Below are 20537 nucleotides of genomic sequence, written 5' to 3'. Positions count from 1 at the left end.
TGCCCATGTTATTTAGTGATAGTTAATGTGTGGAGGACAGACTTCTGACTCCACTGAAGACAGCATCAGGCACACACATGGCAGGATCAGGATTTTGTTTTAAAGTGGTTTGGTGTATTGTTCCAATATGCATGTCCTGGAAATTAGGGTAAATAACAAGAGCTGACAACTCTCATTCCCTTGCTAGTGCAACTGTGCACTTTTAATCTGCCACCAATGATTGCTTTTGCTTTGGATATTTCTGTCTACCTCTGGTGGCATCTGCTTTCACTACTGCTTCCCTTTCACCGTTCTGACTTCTTTAGTGCCTGTTCCCCTGTACTCCTTTCTCCTGATAAACTGTATCAGGCCGTGGCACTCAGAAAAGCAGAATACTACCTGACATCTCCAAACCTTCCTAGAAATGCAAATAGAGTTACTGGGACATTTAATAGAATTTTAGATATTTTAGGAGTGCTTTTGATCTTACTTTCATAGAGACCTGAGATTGTACTTTCTTTTTGGTAGGTGGTTGAAAGATGGTCAACCAGTTGAAGAGGGAGCTGGACATAAGATCTTATTAAATGGACAGAAACTTCTCATCTCTCGAGCTCAAGTGTCAGACACTGGCCGCTATAAATGTGTGGCTGCAAATAAGGCAGGAGAACATGAAAGGGAATTTGATGTTACTGTGCATGGTAGGTTACTCAAGGAGGCGAGGCGGAGGGGAGATGCGGACTGCGTTTATTTTAAATTGCTGGCAAGAAGGTGCTCAAGTTTTCTGTAAATGTTTACTTGTATTAGTGGGTTGAAAAACTGGAGGTGAGAGTAGGTGAAACAGAAGTAGAGCTGCTCTTACCTGTGGGATATTGCTTCTGTATATTTAAATGTATATGTTCAAATGATACTTCATTTTTGTTTCTGATGCTTCTTGCAGTTCCTCCAACCATCAAATCAGCTGGGACTTCTGAGAGAGCTGTTGTGATATACAAGCCTGTGACACTGCAGTGCATAGCCAATGGCATTCCCAGCCCTTCCATAACTTGGTTAAAAGATGGTCAACCAGTAAATACAGCCAGAGGAAATATAAGAGTAAGCACTACATTTTTAGGGGATCCAAACCGTGAAAGATAGTTACAAGAAGTTATACCTGTTGGTGCTTCTTTTCCTTTTGCTTCCCTCATGCTGTGGTATAAAGATGCTAAAGATCCATTCCTGGGGAGCAATGGGCTTTTTACCTGACTGGGACAGTATTTCAGATTGAATAGCGTTATTTAGTAGACTGAATCCCATTAGAGACCTCCATACCAGAAGAGTCCATGACTGTAAATTCAGCATCCGGCTCCTTTCAGTTGTACTTTCACCTCCAAGGTATGGTTGCCGGCCAGTTAGGAGGTGGCTCTACCCACTTGTCACTGTGAGGCAGCATTTAGATGAGTTTTTCTATAAGCACTGCAACTGCAGCACCTACCTATACATTCCCTTCTCATTGTGAGATTCTGACTTTCAATGAACAGCCCTCCCAGTGCTTGCATGCTCCGGGGGGTCGAGGACTTGCAATGGCTTTGATTTTCTTTAGGCTGGAGAAGTCTTTGATATCTTGCCAGCGGCAGCTCTCTCTGCCTGTAGCCTCCTCCTCACCTTGCTTGCCTGCCCCTCTGCCATGTCTAGGTCTCCTCACAGCTGTACAGCTAATAATCCTGATGTCCCAGCAACACTGAAGTCTCTGAACTACCAAGACACCTCTTGCATGAATATTAGCCCCAGGTTAGAAGAAAGATAAGACTGGCTGTATTCAGTGTAAACGCCTACTTTGCCATTACTCTTGGCGTCTTTGCCTGGGATCATTGTGTAAAGTGGTTCCGTGCTCTCTGTTTTGGTACAGCTGGAGTCTTCAGGCCGTATTCTGCAAGTTGTCAAGGCCCTGCTCGAAGATGCTGGCCGATACACTTGTGTGGCAACAAATGCTGCAGGAGAAGCCCAACAGCACGTTCGGCTTCATGTGCATGGTAATGTTTCTGCCTCTGGTTAGAAGCTAAACATGGCTGTTTCAAGGCAGCTTTTTTATGTCTCTGTTCCCTTCTCTTTTAAGCTCTTTGGCATTTTTCTTGTCTCTGCACATCCATCTTTCAGTTTTCTTTCTTTGTCCCACTCCATGAGTAAGAAGTCAGGGCAAAAGCTGTCTTTCTTGGGATTTAGCCTTTCTCATGTGGTACTGAAGGCCACAGAAATGAATGCCTTTCCAGTTAACTTCTCTGTTCAGAGGTATCACAAGACGCCAAGTGCATTGCCACTAACCCGCCACTCAGAAGGGTACTCCATGTTTCTGAATCAAGGTACAATGTACCACTGTTGCCATTATTACTTTGATCCACATCTTCTGGTGATAACGGGGTTCCTTGTGACCTCGCGATGGGGAAATTTTACAGGAATGACTTTTCTGAGAAAGAAACGTTCTCTTATGAGGGGATTTTTCAGACTGTTTAAAAGGAATTTTATTTTGCAGCTAAAAACCAGTATAAAAGAAATCAGGGAAACTTGAGAAGCTGTTGTCTGCATGTGAATTTAATAAGCGCTTTCACCATGATTTACGTATCTTTGCCTCAAAAGTGGTCACAAAGTATTGTGTGTTCTTGATGTGACCCAATCCTCAAAGGATCCAGGAGGTGTGGGAATGGACTGTGGCAAAATACTTACGATGAGTATGATTACGTTGACTTTCATTGTCAAACCAAATTTCCAGTAACCAGAAAATGCTAAACTGAAACTAAGAGAGATTGCAGTATCTCCATGGATGAGACTCAGAAAGATAAACCACACTCATTATACTGTGTGATAATTGCATCATAGTTAGTGTCAATCCCGTGCTCACAAATACCTCTTTTGTTCTCAGTCATCATGTTCAAAGCGTCATTACCTGGTATTTCTGTCATTTTGCAAATTTATAGGCTTTAGTTAGGTGAAGAGTCTTGCTTTGCTAACGCTGTGTACAACATTCAGGTGAATGTTACCAGGTCAGGTGAGATGCGTTTGCCATGTTAGAAGAACTGCTGTTCTGTGTTGTGCACCCATTTCCTGCAAGTCCATTTCAAGTGTCATTTTTCCTGAAAAAATAAAAACTTATAAAAATTATGTTTTGTTCCTATTAACATTAATGAGGTTGTACAATTAGAGAGCATTCTCATTTCAAAGATGAACTTTCTTGAGAAATTCCTTGGTCATCCAGCAGTTAGTTGAAGCTTGTGCAATCCGTTGCCCAAACTTTCTCAGAGGGCAGATTACTTCGCGATCAGATTTTCTGCTAGCTGGGTGGTTGAATTAATGAAAACCTGATGCCTTTGTCTTTTCCCAGAACCACCCAGCCTGGAAGATGCAGGGAAAATGTTAAATGAAACAGTGGTTGTGAATAATCCAATCCATCTTGAATGCAGAGCATCTGGGAACCCTCTACCAGGTATGTGTATGCACATTGGAGAACATGAAGCAGATAAAAGGTTTTCACTTTTATGTGTCTTTTAAAATGGATATTCTGATGTGAACTTAATTCTGTGTTTTTTAAACCAGCTAGAAACTATTAAACACTATGTATAATGGGACATATCATATCAACTGATGTGGAGTGAGTATTGAGGAATTCAGTAATCCCCACCATTTTTAAATGAATGAAAAACACGAGGATAATCTACTCCCTTGTGTGTACAGTGATGCCCTGTTCGTACACAAGAATACCATCAGACTTCTGCTAAACCAGCTTTAAACGCATGCACTCTTTTCCCCTGTCAAGTCAATATTTTATAGTGTAGGGCAGACTTAAAACAGTACCTTGTGCTTTGAGTTTGCCTGTCAAATATGGCCGTGTCTAGGACCTTATCTGAAGTCTGTTGAAACTAACCGGAGGCTCTTTGTTTGATCTGGACCCTTGGCCTGTGAGAATGAGGAGATTTTCTGTGTATGTAGAGAGTTTTCTGTGGCTTGCCCCGATGATAAATTATACTGATGGATTTGTGGGTTGTCCTTCTATTCTAAGCTTTGAAAACTAGGCCGTATATATCTTTGTGTTTTATTTTCCTCGCATTTTGTGGATTTATAATTTTTTTTCCTTTTTTTTTTAAAGGAAAGTTTCCCATAGAAACCATAGACATTTACCCAAGTGAGAGCTGAAGGACTTTGGCTCCTGTTTAGACTGAGATCTTTTGAATTGTTTCTGAGCTGAAAAAAATCTAAAGCAATCTGGATTTTAGTTACTTCATTGCTGGGATTCTTTTAGTGCTAGGACTTTTGGATTAGGTCTTTTTTTTACAGTTAGTCTTTTTTTGTTCCTGTTGTTGAGATATGCAGATAAAAATTTGTTTCCTTCTTTTTTCCAGTGTGTGTTTTTTATTCCCACCTCCTTCTGATGGGATATAAAAATACTGTCTTAATATGAGAATAATTTTTGGTATTAAATATTGTACAGCAAAACTTGGGGAATAGTGTATGACTAATATATCTATATCTGGTATAGCAATTTGTTCTTGTGCTGACGATAATTACATTTTCAGAAGAAAGGTGTTACTAAATTTCAGGTGAGAATCCAGGCTCATTTTCTCTACCTTTTTAAAGAATTAATTCTCAGCAAAATATTATTTTCTAGAATCATTTATACCTGTATAAAACAAAATTTGAAGTTATTGGGGGTATATATAAAATATATTATGAAACTTACGTTTCATATGTTTCACTATATGTTATATAAACTAATGTTATGAAAACATAAGGGTTTTATATCCATTTTGCACTCTTTTCTCATCAAATTGCCAATTATTTTAGGACAAACAATTAAAGTGATGGAGTTCATATAATTTATCCAATAAAACCCATTTGTTCACCTCTTTTATGTATGATGTGCTGCATTACTAATGTCAAGCTATGACATTGGATAAGAAAAGTCTTGAATGTGTGTCTTTCACAGAAAACTTCTGTGCTACAGCAAATGATTCAGTAAGTAACAGTTTCATCAAACTGAATAGTGAAGTGCCGGTAAAACACGAGTTACCCATTCTGCTGCTGGAGGGTGCCATCTTTTGGCTGAGATGCAAAAAAGGGTCCTTGGATTCTGTTATCAAATTCCTATACAGTTTTCTTCTGGAGTAATGCCAGTTTTCTGGGCTTTATTTTCAGTTTTTCAACCTGCCAGTTGAACTTTGATTTGGTTAGTTGCATTTTGATTCTGTAAACTTTCCCGGGTGGTTCAGTTTAATGTAGCAATACTTTAGAGTAAAAAGTGAAAAAAGGATATATATCGTATTATTGCATATTTTTAAATAGCTGCTGTTTGCTTTGGTGTGAGATGAGTAAATCCTCTCTAAGTATGCTTTGTGTGATAATTTTTTAACTTCAGACCCTTTTTTTCATGAATACATGGTGTACATGGATGATAGTGTCAAGTTTGCTAGTGAATTCTCTAGGCATAGTCAGTATTTTGCACAAATGTTACCGATTTCCTCATTTTTGTGTTACTTTTTATCGTTATTAATTATGATCAATATCGATATTGGTTGTAAATGTTGGTGTTATGTATCTGAAAACTTAGATGGAAAGTTTGAAGACTATTTTGGTCCCTTTGTTTGTAATGAGGGTGTTTTTTGCAACTTTTCCATTTTCGTTCCGCAGCTATCACATGGTACAAAGACAATCGTCCACTGACTAGTGCCGCAAGCGCCACTTTTCTGAATAGAGGGCAGGTTCTGCAGATTGAAGCTGCTCAGATCTCTGACACAGGTGTATATAAGTGTGTGGCTGTCAACACAGCGGGAGCAGCTGAGTTGTTTTACAGTCTTCAGGTTCATGGTAAGTATTATAAAACTTAAAAAAACCACCTGTGCGCACTGCCTTTGCTCTTTTCAAGTTTCAGATCTGCTTAGCAGACTTGCCATCACTCATCATACCATCATACTTCGAAGACATATGGCACAGGTCGTCAGCGGGAAGAAAATTTACTTATCTGTTTTTCAGCAACATTAGAATACATGTTTTGAATTAGGAAAACGTGGTAGGAGAAGTCAATTCTAGGGAGAATGAGCAGAGGTACCAGATTGGTGAAAAAGGTATTGATGTTCAGCAATTTGGAAGGCCTTGCAATTGCTGGGTTTTGCTGTAGATGACTCTAAAGCTCACAGTAGATAAAGAAAGGACAAAGATCAAATGCTCTTTCATAATCCAAGAGTTTTAAAGAAAAATGTACTGCATCTGACAAGATGAAGTGTGGGTGTCTGCAGACATGAGACATCTGATCAAAAGCCAAACTGGAGCTTTTCCACTGATTTCAGTGACTTTTGGATGGGACCGTAATCCAAATTCTTATCTTTGATACATGCATATGCATGTAGCAGGTTTTCTGTGGGAGTCTTCCATGCAAAACTGTGGCTCAAATTTGGCACGGTTTCCCCAGCTGAGATGCATGCAGAGTATGTAGTTCCTATAAATGTTAGTTCCTATCAATGTTAGTTAAAAAATAATGACTTGGGCAGTACATTTCCATGGAATTAATGACCATCCTGGGAAAAACTGATGGCTCAAGACGAAGTCAAAGGCAATTAACCCCACCCAGTGATTAATTCCTGGGAAATATTTAGATCCAAGTTCATTATTCTGGTTAAACCAAAACATGAAAAATAACTCCTAAGTTTATCTGTGTCTTTTTATGGGTGGCAGAATTTCAGTTAATATGTCTGGAGTTTTCTAGGGAACTAATACTTTCTGACTTAGACACATAAAATCGTTTCCCCTTCCAGAAAAGAATATATGCAGTGGCAGCCAGAACTAATTGCATCAAAGGAAGCTGAAACACCTATCCATGAACCTACTTAATTCAGCTTGCGTCATGCCGGGCTTACAATGGAGTGCTTTTTGAATTTACCATAAACAAGTTTATCTTTCCGTTTACTTAGAGTTTATGAGTTTGAGAAGAGAAAAATTGAATTTTTTTCCTTAATAGTGGAAGCAAGAATGACTACTAAATGCAGAACAAACTCTGAAGTATGAAGTACAGAAATTTGTGCTGCATTTTCTGAAACCTGCTCTAGATTTCTGTGTGGCAGTTGGCATTGTGAATGAGCAGCTATGTTGGTCGATCACTGGTTGTATTCAACAACTTCTGCTGTTAATAGCGTTGTGGATGCAGTAGCTATGGTAGAAATTATCGGATCTTTTTTGCATTAAAACCAGTGCTTGATACTGCAGGCTTACCATTAAATGAAACTAGGCAGGCCTGCTAAAGGAAGCAGGTTGAATTCCAGTTCAGTATATTCGTAAGATTTCATTGTATTAATTTTTTTCCGCTTCTTTCTCATCACTATAACCTTTTCAGGCATTTGAGAATAATGGATGCTATTGTAGTGAAACTGGGAAACTGTGCGCATGTGTGTGGGGAAAAAGATTATAATATCACAGTTGCCTTTTTTTCTGCCATTTCTGCTAGTACTGGAATTTATCTAAGAGCAGGTAGCCTGAATTACAGGCTGTTAGAGGTTGCTGAATTTATTAATGAGACTTATTTTCAGTACAGAATTTTGTACGGTTTTTTCCTCCCAAAGGATATGTATGAGTAGATCGCAGCATTCTCATCTCTTTGTAGGAGTGACATTGTACTGATACTGACTGTAAACCTTTATTACTGAGTTACTAATGGTAGGAGCAAATAAAATTGTTTTGATTCTCCTGAAAAAGGAAACATCTCCCTCTTTTAATACTTCTTGTCTCCCTTTTTAACATAGGTCTACAAAACTTGCATTCCGAGATGTTCCATTAAGATGTTTTTTATCATCAGACAGGCAGGTGTTATACAGTCTGGTCTGGTAAACGTTCACACATGCTCTCCAAGGCCTGTTTATTACTCTGTGTGTGTATTTGCTTTATGCAGTTTATATGATAAACTTCTTTCCTTAATTCCCACCACTCCTCATACCTTTCGCAAGGTCTAAATAGAATATTATAAAAGTTTGAGGGAATATTTTCTGGTTTTCTGTTCTGGTTCCTGGGTTCTGCAGCTGTCCTCTGGGCTGTGGACCCAGTCCTTCTTACCTTGCTCACAGTGCTGCCATTGACGTTATCTGACTGGAAGGTAAGAGCGGGATTTGGCACAGAGCAAATAACTGACAAGAGTTCAGTAGAAGTAGCACTGAAATCTTTCCAATAATATACTGCCTTGCAGAAAGAGAAATAATGTCCAAAAGTATGCATCCCACTTAATTTCATTGTGATTAATACTGTTACGTAGCTGTTTCAACTTCGTTTTCTTTTTATTTTTCAGTCCCGCCATCAATCTCTGGCAGCAGTGACACGGTGACAGTGGTGGTTAATAATCTAGTGCGACTGGAGTGTGAAGCAAGAGGCATCCCGGCACCTATTCTGACGTGGCTAAAAGATGGTAGCCCTGTTTCCAGCTTTAGCGATGGACTCCAGGTACTGGGTTCAAATCCTGCCATCTGTGCTGTTTCCTTTTGGGGTAGGAGACTTTTAAGCCGATGCGGTTTAAGGGAACAAAGTTAGAGGATTTGGAATGAAAGTATGAGGCCTTTTGCTCTGGGTTATTGGTGCAAGTTTAGGTCCAGTAATTACTGTGTGAAGTGGAAAATACAGATCTATTGAAATAAGGCTGTCCTTTCAACTGATTTTTTTACTGAATAAGAGTTCGCATTAACAAATTTTTCACTTACTGGCAAGAAGAGGAAATTGGACCATATTCGTAGCTGAAGAGATCCATAGAGCTCAAGATCATGTAATATCTCACTACATAAAATAGTAATTCAGAAAAAAAGACTGACCGGTGATGTAAGGAGGTACTTCAGAGTGAAGAAGAGAGGGCATGGTTGCTTTTTGAAAACTAATTTTATGGTCTGAAAGGAAAGAGGGGAAATCTGTATACTGTGAAGACAGCTCAGGGCACAGACAAAAGGTGTGACAGAATGTTTGAAACTGGTAAGAGGGAGGAATGTCAAGATCCTGCAAAGACTTGGGAATGCCAGGAGCTTCCTTGGGGCTTGCATGAAGTTAGACTTTTGCTTTCGCAAGTCTCAATCAAAAGAGAATGACAGAGTGCAGGGAAGAGTGTAGAGAATGGAGAGATGGTGGGAACAGTGGCAAAACAAGTATTTCATTTAGAAATGGAACCTAATAGTTCTCTCTGCTGCGTGTTCTGAATATGTCATGCTTGTATTGCAGGTTGTGTCTGGGGGCCGAGTCTTGGCATTGACTAGCGCTCAGATCAGTGACACAGGAAAATACACTTGTGTTGCTGTCAATGCTGCGGGCGAGAGCCAGAGAGATATTGATCTCAGAGTCTATGGTGAGATTTTCTGACAGAACTCTTTTCTTTTTGCTCATGAGAACTGTTCATGGAGCTTTAATTAAACACACTGTGGCCCAGAGCTGTAGCAACATTGAATAGAAATTGTTCCAACCCATAATGGAAGGCAAAGGGATGAAGAGCTGTGTGCGTGTGTAAGTAAAACATATATATATATGCACATATGTACACGTGTTTTAAAGTATGTAAGTATGTTCTTCTGTGTATCCTTGAAGAAGTATAGCTGCTACGGTGAATTTACAAGTTTCATAGTTTTATTTATTTGGAAGCATTAACATTTATTTATTTATCTAAACATTTATTTATTTAGAAACATTTACAAGTTTAATACATAAAGGCTCATTTATAAATAATGGGAAAAAATTTATCTTTGTCTTTGTGTAAAAAAACATGTAGATCCCACGATGGTGGTGACTTTTTTAGTGCTAATGGTGACACTGTATTGAGCTGCAGTGAGCCCAAGCAGTCAACTTTGTCTTTTCAAGAAGCAGGAAATACATCTCTCTTGTACTTTTGTCACTTTTCCACATTATGTCAATACGTTAATTCTGACATCTTTCTGAACGAACTCATGTAAATTCATCCTTCCTTCTCATTTCTTGTGACTTGTATGAGCTTCATCCTGATTTTCTTTAACTTGGGTAAGATGCCTTTTCATATTGTGTTCTTAGAGCTCGTTGGTGATGTGCAGATACCAAAGAGCATGCCATACTGCCAGGAGGAACGCCAGGAAGTTTGACTGGAGCGAGTTTTAAGTTTCCTTGGACAGCTCAGTGGTTTTGTACACTAGTGAAATGAGGATGAACCATGATCTGCCATTTGTTTTAGAAATCTTATGGTACCAGATGTGGAGAGAGGGTTTTGGAATAGAAGAATCTTTGTGGTTTTGCTTCTGCTTTCAGTAGGTCAGTGGAGAGAGAACTGTTTTGTCTCTGCCAACCTCTAGCTTTATGGCAATCCTAAGCAGAAGCATGGAAAATCCTGCAAGAGAAGTTAGAAGTTTGGATGTTTTCTAAGGTGAATAGGGACAGCTGGCCAGGTTATTTGCGTTCAAGTTTGGCTTTCGGAATTGACTTCCTTGTCAATGCAATGTGGTTAGGATACTCATGACTTGAGTCATGGCTACTTTTACATCTGCAAGGGGCAGTTCAGAAGTCAGGTCTCTGGCACGGCAAGCAAGCTCAAGGTTAACATGGGCTGGAACATTTTGTGTCTAGAACAAGGAATACCAAGGTCCCTTTTCGAGTTTGAGGACAGGCATACATACCCACACAACCGGCATGGTTATATTTATTATTTCTCTTTTATTTTCTGGAACCTCTGTCTATTTTAGCTAGATGAAACTCAAAGAGTTAGTTAGAAGTTGTGTATGTTTAAAATTACTGTTGTATTAGAAGCTGGCCAGGGTTGAGCTCAGCTGCAGGGCCATCTTGAGTGAGACTGTCACCAAAAAGTAATATTACTCTTAGGGATTGCCTCATATCGGTAATCTAATTAAGAAGTCACAAGAGGAAAATAATTTGGAGTGTGGTTGGAGCTGAGATGGTTAGAAATGTGTGGTGTGCTGAGCCAGTCCAGGAGTTGGAACGATCTGGGTAACATATAGTTACCATGAGCATAATTAGATTAATTTTAAACCCCATTCCTCCTGAAACAAATGCTTTAGTGTCTGTTTCATAAACTTAGTTTCCTTTTGAACACATTTCAGTTCATTTAGCTGAGAGGAAAAGTAATTGATGGAAAAGTATTTGGAAATAAATTTGCCTTCTGCAGTAATGGATCAGCTTCCAGCTTTCAGTTCCACAGCACTCATAAAGAATCTGGGCCTTTGTGAATTCTACAAAGAAAGTAAGATAAACAGATTTTTTTTTCAGTTACTATATTTCTTATCCACAGAGACCAGACTTTTCCCTAAATTATTTCCAAACTGTGAAATCAGCTGCTCTGCTTAGTACTTCCTGTGCAAGAAAAACAAAGCTTTATTGTTAATGTTATTTTTCAGGACATCTTGAGAACTGTATTGCTGGTTTACTGAGTACCACTTTGGGACATTTTATAATCTCATGTGTGCTAATTAATTCAGCATCTTTTTGTTCAGAGTGAAGCCCAGAGTATTTCTCACAGATAGTCCCACTGTTTCCCTTCTTCTTACCCCAATATTTTGTGCAGACGTGTAATTTCTGGAGTAATGGATTGCAAAACTAAGAAGTGAAGGAAATGTGACAATAAAGGTTCTTATATTTGGCCCTGGTCAACTTTTTTGGGGCAAACTGAACTGTCTTAGGACACAACAGGCATAAAAATCCTACTGGCTGTGTGTAACCAGACAAAGTAATTCTTCCTAGGAGTGTTTTGATTTTGTAAATGTTTTAATTGCAAATCTAATGTTGCATTAATGTCAAGAGTTTACAATGAACATGCGTTATGTATTTAAATGATGAGAAAGGAAAGGGAGTCCTTTCCTTTTGGAAAGGAATTGCTTTAAGGATTCAAGAACACGTATGCCATTAAGGGCACGAACAGAAATTCTCTTCAAGGTCATGCTCGAGCAGCCGGGTAAAAGCGGTTCTGCTCTCTGCAGTTTGCTGTCGTTACCTGTGTTAGTGATGCCAACAAAGCACCTGGCTTGCTGCGGTGTGCGTGACAAACACCCCTAAATTCCCTCTCGCTGGCGGTGAGCTGGGAAAGGGGAGCTCTGGCAGAGAGCTGGTGGTGAGCAGCAGCAGTGCAGGGTGCGATAGCCCGCAGCACTCTTGCTGGTTTCCAAGGCGGTGTGTGTCTGACACCGAAATACTTTAAAACTCTTAATGTGGCAATGTCCTGTCAATGACTCAGCTGCCAGGGCAGAAGAATCTTAGAAGATTTCATCTGACTACATGCCATTACCAAAGGATATTCAGTTCAGACATGAATACTGATACAAAGCCATAGATGGCAAACAGTTTTCGGTCTTTAATCTTTTCATTTAAGCTCATCTTTGCCAGTCTGATATTTCCTCTGTGTTCTTTTTGATACCAGCCACCAACACTTTCCCCATGGAAAATGATGGACTTGCTGCGTTCCAAGGTTTAGTTCTCAGTTGCCTTCTCAATTGCTTTGTTTTTTTTGACTGTGGAAACACAAATAATCTTAAAAATGGGAGGAAAAAAATGGGTTTTCATAAATCTTGACACTGTTCAAGAATAGCTCATGGTTTTCAATTTAAATATCCAGAAGCGTTTTTTTTCTTCCACACAGAGAACTTTCATTCCAAAAGCTGATTTTTCCACCCTATAATAATAGTCTAATAATGAGGTTATCACTGAAACTGTAGTACAAACTTAAATATAGTGCTTTGTGCCAATAATTGCAATAATTAGCTAGCAGATACCACACAAAACAGATAGGCAGTAAAGTAATTGTAGATTGTGACTTAATGATTAAGTCATTAATCCATTTGCTTGGCCGGAACCCTGTAAGTTCTCATTCTGTCTTCTGTATTTGGCCATCTCTGGACAATATTCTTCTTCAAGCCAGAATTGTCCTTAAAGCCAATTATCCATCCTGGCACTGTCTGGAAAAGCTTAAGACATTTTCAGCTTCTTGATCTGATTATTATCTTGTGAACCTTTTCGCTCATTAGCTCTCTTTAACAGGAATGTCTTCCCCTGTTCTGTATATACTGATGATTTTCCTTTCTATATTTCAAGTTGGTTTTTTTTGCTAGTCTTGGCTTATCTATGTGGTTTTTCTGTAGCTGATATTTCACTAGCATATATCTTGTGCTGTATGGTTATTCTGTACTTACAGAATGTAATTTTTGTTACTTAACAAAAATTATTCCAGTGCTTTTTGTGATATAAAGGAGACTTAAGTTGTGTGTGAGAAAGATAGTAACTGACATTTTATTTTTGTTAAATGAAGACTGTTAACTCCACAATATGTTTACTCTGTGAAGTCTGTAATGCCCAAAGGTCCGTTGTTTTGATGTATTGCTGTAGTTCCACCAAACATCATGGGAGAGGAACAAAACGTCTCTGTGCTCATCAGCCAAGCAGTGGAGCTGCTCTGCCGGAGCGACGCTATTCCTCCGCCCGTGCTGACCTGGCTTAAAGATGGGCGGCCCTTGCTGAAGAAGCCAGGCCTCAGCATCTCTGAAGATGGAAGTGTGCTGAAGGTAAACTGGGTGCTCAGGCTCTGGAGGCGATTGCTTTCTGTGGAGTACACCCACCATGAAGGCACTAGATACCCGTTAGAGACTGGACAGCGTTGGGCCCTCTGGTGCAATGGAGTAGTGGGGAGGAGTGAGGAAGGTCACAGACATCTAGGTGTTTGCATACAGATTTTGCAGGAGTGATACTGTATTATTAATATTTAGAGACACAGATGTAAAAATACAAATTAAAACCTGAACAACCTCTCCCTGCAAGTTGCATGTGTAATAATGTAAGAAGAAGAAATCTGGGTTTTCGTTTTCTTCCTAGATTGAAGGAGCTCAAGTACAGGACACTGGCCGTTACACTTGCGAAGCGACAAATGTTGCTGGGAAAACTGAAAAGAACTACAATGTCAATATTTGGGGTAAGATTTATTAAGCTTATTCCAGGAATGGGAATGGAGCTCAGACTGAAATCATGATGTGAGACACTAAAATCTTCTCTAGTTCGTAAACGCTTAATTGCGGAGGTTCATACAGGGAGATGTTATTATATTTGCTGTAGTTTAACAGTCCCAAGAAAGTGCACGTGTTTTCCAAATTGTTTTGGTTTGGTTCTAAATTAATACCACCTACTTCGTAGGCCTTTGTCAGGCTGGGTTTTCATGCCTGGTAGTAGTTTAGAATTATAACTCACTGGTTTTGTATCCATAGCTCCTATTTGAGCACTCTGATGCCATTTAAAGTAACATACCGACTCTCAGCTTTTTTAAATGCTGAAGGATGGAAATTCAGATGAATAAAACTTTATTTGCTCTGCAAAGTTATCAGCACTGAATCATAAACATAGCTCTAGTAAAATTTTTCTATGGCTAGATGATGAATGTGGCTTAGGACATTTATTTTAATAATTCGTTTTGAATGGGGTTTTTTCAGCATTATTTTCTCCCCGTATGCAAATTGAAATGTGCCCTTTTTTGCTATTACAAATTAATTTCTTGCTTTGAAATCACAAAACTAGAGTTCTATAACAAGGTTTGTAATGATAAAGCTACAATTTTTAGTGCAGAATTCTGTCATTATTTATTGAAAAGAAACATTCCTGGTGTTTAAATTAGAGGTGGATATTGTAGTACCATGCAAGACCATGCACTTTTCCCATACTCAAGTGATATACCATTTACCGTGTGTATCGTTTTCATCTTTCCCTTCCCAGATTTGTAAGCTCTGCAGTCTTGCAGGGGACCTCTGCTGCTGGAGGGATATGGATTTGTTCTTTTGTGCAATGAGACCATTTCAGTAGGATTTTGAGAGGAGGGATAATTCTTCACTCGTTAGCAGCTTTGATGGAATAAACTTAATAGAAACCAAAAGTTGTCTGTGAAAGTCATCTGTGGCTAAGTGTTTAGAATTATAGTCTTTGTTTACACCCAGGGACAAAAAGTGCTGCTTGCCATATTTTTAAGTTTTAAATCCAGGAAATGTATCCTTCTGGGGATTGGTGAGATCCTGAGAGCTAACTCTGGTTCCAGGAACCAGCCCATGTGTTAAATGTAAGATGTACCTCCTTAGAGAATGGCACGAACTTTTTTACTAGAAGCAGGACAAATAAAAGGTTGAAGCCAGTACAGTACAATAAAGCCCTTTGCAGTTGGTCATTCTGAAATGCATACATCTGGTTGCTGCTAAATAAAGAGTTTGAAGTGTCAGAAGGAGAAGCTGTCTACTGTCATGTGCATAAAAAAACGTGCTGGATAAGTTATTCACTGTTGAGATTTTGTTTGCCAGTTTCAGCCTGTGTTCTCCTCTGCTTTTTTTTGGTCCCTTTTCAAGTGTTACCTACGCTATTTTCATCAGAAAAAAAATGGTTCCTCCATTTCAAGAAGGCAGTTATCCCTAGTGATTGAAGTTATTGAAGACTTTGAGAATCAGAGTGAAAACAGTGGTCCCTTTTGTCTGCAACTGGGTTACAGTCCCAGTGCTGCAGGGCAAAGCTGGCACCCTGCTACAGCAGGGCAACCGAAGGGATGGGGTCCTTCGTGTTGGATGTGGCAGCCAGCGTGTTGCTGCCAGAAAAACTCAAAGGAAAAAGTTGGGCTGAATTTTAAAAGTTACTTTCTGACTAATGATGATATCTGTACGTTTATGAGTGAAGGCCGTGAATGAGACAGGCTCTTAGAGTTGGAGTCAGTCGAATAATTGACAGAAATGGCTTTGTTCTGTGACGTCCATTCAAAAGTCAGGCAGAACTAGAGCCTGTGCATGCACCAGAGCTCAGAAGCCGGAGGGACAGATGCAGTTGTTTGCAAGTATGTTACTCCCTACCCAGCGTCTGGTTTGCATTGCCAGCAAGAGAGTACGGTCCTTGTAATTGCTTCAAAGCATAATGGGACAAATTTGTGTGAGGGTCATTTGGGTCTTAACTGTTGGCTGCCAATGTTTTGTTTCAAATGTTGCAATTATTTGGCATTTCTTTTCAGTGTCACCGAGTATTTATGGCTCAGATGACATCTCTCAACTGACTGTAATTGAAGGGAGCTTGATAAGCCTGATCTGTGAGTCTAGTGGCATCCCACCACCCAGTCTTACCTGGAAAAAGAATGGTGAGTAACTATCCCTTGTCTGTTTTATAAAGCAAATGTGATAATTCTGATCTGACATTTTTTCTTCTTTCCTGTAAACATTTTAGGTAGTGTGTTCTCAGGAGTTCAAACATGCAGATATCCCAACAGTCCTTATTGAGTAAAATGAACTACAGTAGTAGATTATCCTCATCTTTCTCACTCACCTCTGCTTGGATTAGGTATCATTATTCCTAAAGGTGTGCAAGAGAAGCGCAGTGCAGAGATTCCTGAGCTGGCTTAAAAATGAGCAGTTAGTGAAGCACTTGACCCCTCTCGATATGCTTATTTACCGTGGTGCAGCGAGACAGCACCGAGACTTCTTTGTGGGTCCCAGCTGGCAGCGCTGTGGGTCACTGTGAAGTCCTGTGGTGCTGAGTTGGAGGGTCTCTGCCCTGTGATCCGCCACTTAACATAGACATATCCACCACATAACATAGGCGTATCCTCTGTTTTTTTTAATTTGCAGCCATGGCATGCTGCCAAGTGGTGAAAGTGCATCTAGTTGTAGTAATTGCTTTTGGGACTTACTGAACCTTTCTCTCATCCTATCTTAATATCTAAAAGAGTAGTCTGCACACCTTTTTGCTTTAGGGGTTAAAGTAACATTGATAAACACTTTCTAATGAATCAGTAGACAAAAGCAGGTATGTTTAACACCTTCTTTTCAACATGGACACTGTTGGAGAGAGATTATTAGACAAAGTAAGATATTGAACTCTTCAAGTATGGTAATTCTTGTGTTATTAATCAATCTTACCAATTCATCTGTGTTTTCCTAGAAGGCACAGTACAGTGTCGTCTGTACCTACCTTAATTAAATCTGGCTTGTGGAAAGAGCAAATTTTAATTACAAAACACTTTTTTTTATTGCATAAAATTTTCAGAGAAGATGAAGTTTATCAAGTTCTTTTTAAACCTTGTCTCTTGGAAGCCAAAAAGGCATTGTATCATATGTTCTAATAACGTACTGGAAGGCCAGTACATTTCTTAATGACAGAAAGGAAACTTTCCTGGGCAGAAGTGTATGCGCTTGTGCTGTGTGACACACAATATACAGATGGTCTGGCTGGGCAGACTAAATTGTACGTTTCTAGGCACTGGCTGTGCTGGGTCTGATGATTATATACCGGCCAACGGGGCTGATCTTACTGAAAGTGTTGAATTTGCTGCTTAGTGGAAGCGTCACAGGCTTTCTGGATGGATGCGAGTATGGTGAGAGTTACTGGGCTTTAGCTCAGGTTGCCGTATGTCGTGAAGTCGGCAATTAATGTGGGAAGTCCTCACAATCTGCTTGCGTGAGGTTTCTGATGTCTGGGAAAACACTGATAGAGCAATTATAAAATGGACAATTGTCTAGCTCAGTAATTTTTAAATGAGCCGGTGGACTTTACACCACGTGAGCAAGCTCATTACAATTTTCTGTGTTTTTATCTGAAAGAATGTCTCTTGCAGGCTCTCCACTGATGGCTGAGCTTTCGGGAAGGGTGCGGATATTATCTGGAGGCAGACAGCTACAGATTTCAATCGCTGAAAAGTCTGATGCTGCATCTTACATTTGTATTGCTTCAAATGTAGCTGGAAGTGCAAAGAAAGAATACAGTTTGCAAGTATACAGTAAGTTACCATGAAAAATTCTGTTCCATAGTTTACCCATTCTGAAATAGAGTTATGTTATGGAAGTAGTGTCAGCACAGTGATGTTAAGCTGCAGGATTTTCGGAGAGTAGTGTCTAGCTATAGGACAATTTCAGGGTACTCTGAGGAGAATGTTAAGTAATTAAAACTTTGACGCTTTGGACTCTGAGCTTGTCCAAGTCATCGCATGTATCTGTTGAAAGTGCATTTGACCACAGGTGATTATGAGTATGTAACCCCTCTGGGGGTTAGTTAGTGTAGTGTTTCTTGTCACCAGACTGTAGTAGTGACGACAACTAATTGAACTTAGATTTTGCAGTTTTACTGCAAATTCTGTATTTCAGTTGGGAATAAAAGGAGGTATTTTTAAACAATCCCATGAAAGAGAAAATCTTCAGAAATCTGTATGGATTGACAGCATTTATTCTAAGCATTTGGAGCAGTCTTTTTTAACTTTTTTTTTTTTCTGTTTGCATTTTAAAAATTGCCTGTAAGTTACATTTTAAAAACCATTTTTACTTTTGGGTGAGGTAATTTGTCTTTTCTCAGCCCTGCAGAAAATGGTATGGATTGCAGGGTGCCCTTAACTGATTTGCCAACAGTAACACACAATAACTGGTCTTTATGAAAATACTGATCCGGCAAACTTGGTTGTTGCTCGGTTCAGAACCGGGTGAAGATCCTGAAATGTAGCTGCCAGTTGACTTCTAAACTGTGTTTCTTTTTCTTTCGTAGTTCGACCGACTATATTAAACAGTGGTAGCCACCCATCAGAAGTTGTTGTCACCCAAGGAAATGAAATTTCTTTAGAGTGCAAGGTACAGGGCATTCCAGAACCAGCAATCACATGGATGAAGGATGGCCGTCCGCTGGTCAGTGGAAGGGACATAGAGATACTTCAGGATGGTCACTTTCTTCAACTGAAAAACGCCCAGGTGTCCGACACTGGCCGCTATGTCTGTGTTGCCGCCAATGTGGCAGGGCTGGCTGACAGAAAATATGATTTAAATGTTCACGGTGAGTATGTGCAAAATAGAGCAGGCATAACAGAAACAAATTAGACCTCTAAGTTCACCAAAGGACACCCAAGAAATAGTTGTGTGGCTGAATGCACCATGTGTATCTATTGTAGGCTGTACATGTGAGGCAGGTTCAGGTGCAGATCAGTGATGCAGTTTCAACTGCAGTGTTACAATAATCCAAATCCAATTTATAACTATATATATAATATAATATCAGTCCACCCCCACTTGCTCCATCTCCTGAGAGGAGAAAACCAAGATGTGGTATAATTTTATACAGTGTTGAGGTGGGTGTCATGGTGGGAAATATTCTATGGTGGGAGACAGAAATCAAGGTTTAACTGAGAACACCCTGCTTACGGCCATTACCAGAAGACAGTTACCTGAGGATATCCAGTGTCTCAAGTACCTAATTACCAGGTTCTCTCATTTTGCACAATTAAAAGAATTTAAAGATGGCACCTCCAACTATAATTCATCTATAATTTGACTTGATGGAATTGATTGGAACATCACGTTATCTTACAGCTACTGTAATTCTTTTTGTGCTTTTTTACGCTTCACTGAACACAACATTCATATTTTACTGTGCAAGTACACACAGGAATTCTCATTATTGAAAATGAGAGGCCTAAATTATTCATGAGTTTTATTTATGCATTTTTTTTATTGCTAATGTTTGCTGTACTGTATTATCAGACTTCTGGGTAGTAAAAAGAAACTTTAAACCTCCTCAGGCTACTCAGAGTGCTGGAGGATGTTGGTCAATTCTTGACCCCAGTCTCTATTTAATAAAGCATGAACTGTAGAACTGCAGAACTACAGTGGAAATATTCTTACTTCTAGCAAAGAAAAGCTAAAAATAAATTTCTGTTAGTTATTTTAATAGGGGGTTGTTCTTTCCATTAGAAAAAATTCTGTCAGCGTTAGGATTTTCCCTAGTGTTTCATTAGATACTGGAAATTATAATTAGCATAGAATGGACAGAACTGCTATAAACTGTTATTTGCTAGGGCTCTTAAGCCGTAAAATAAAGGTAACAGAACTGATGCCATTACACAGTAAGAAATTGTCATTAATATATGGTATTAAATGTCTCAGTTGTGTAGCTCTTCACTTGCCAAGCTTATTTTAGCTTCAGAGAATTATTATTTGGATGACAGAATGTTTTGAGAGCAAAATTAATTTTTATGTGTTCTGAAGCATGGCTTTTCTTTACTCTTTTCTGTAGTTCCCCCAGGTATTGCTGGTTACCTGCAGATGCCTGAAAACATCAGCATTGTGGAGAAGAATCCCATCTCTCTGGTTTGTGAAGCGTCAGGAATTCCTTTGCCATCAATAACGTGGCTCAAGAACGGATGGCCTGTCACTTTGAACAACTCAATGAGAATCCTCTCAGGTAAAAAAGCCCGTGGAGTGGGGTTTCATTGAAAAAATAAAAAGGAAGGGGTTGAAGGGCCCTCTGCATCTCTAGTGCACATGAAAGAAGGTTTGGTTTAATCACCTGTAAAGACAAGGAAAGAAGAGAAACTGTTACTCGATGCCAAGCTTTTCAGTAAATGGGGTCAGATTGGCTGGAGTGCCTGGTGAATAGCTAACATCAACTTTTAAAGTTGCTACCAAACTTTATGTATATGGCCCAAACGTGCGGAAACTGTTTGGTCTGTGACATGGAATAAGCCGTAATTCTGGCTGATAGTGGTTGTTAGTCCAAAGCTTATTTCCAGAAATATGTCAGATGGTAACAACTTGGTTTGTTGGTGCCATCATGTATACTGCATTAGCTTTCTCATTTGA

At 39.4% G+C, this 20537-nt stretch overlaps 1 protein-coding gene across 4 annotated transcripts in view; it reads left to right on the top strand.

Annotated features, from left to right (window-relative positions):
• Positions 1-20537, top strand: part of HMCN1 (hemicentin 1) — a 188609-nt gene that overhangs the window by 99472 nt on the left and 68600 nt on the right. For all 4 annotated transcript variants that reach the window (XM_074596824.1, XM_074596825.1, XM_074596826.1 and 1 more), the window contains 13 exons: positions 508-677; positions 917-1071; positions 1865-1988; positions 3332-3433; positions 5632-5808; positions 8270-8421; positions 9181-9304; positions 13306-13481; positions 13789-13885; positions 15941-16063; positions 17537-17698; positions 18454-18735; positions 19972-20139. In XM_074596824.1, the coding sequence (XP_074452925.1) occupies positions 508-677; positions 917-1071; positions 1865-1988; positions 3332-3433; positions 5632-5808; positions 8270-8421; positions 9181-9304; positions 13306-13481; positions 13789-13885; positions 15941-16063; positions 17537-17698; positions 18454-18735; positions 19972-20139 (2012 nt within the window). The remainder of the gene's footprint in view (positions 1-507; positions 678-916; positions 1072-1864; positions 1989-3331; positions 3434-5631; positions 5809-8269; positions 8422-9180; positions 9305-13305; positions 13482-13788; positions 13886-15940; positions 16064-17536; positions 17699-18453; positions 18736-19971; positions 20140-20537) is intronic.

Source organism: Larus michahellis, chromosome 8 (genome assembly GCF_964199755.1).
Source record: "Larus michahellis chromosome 8, bLarMic1.1, whole genome shotgun sequence".
NCBI lineage: Eukaryota > Metazoa > Chordata > Aves > Charadriiformes > Laridae > Larus > Larus michahellis.
This window is presented reverse-complemented; position numbering and strand designations above follow the sequence as displayed.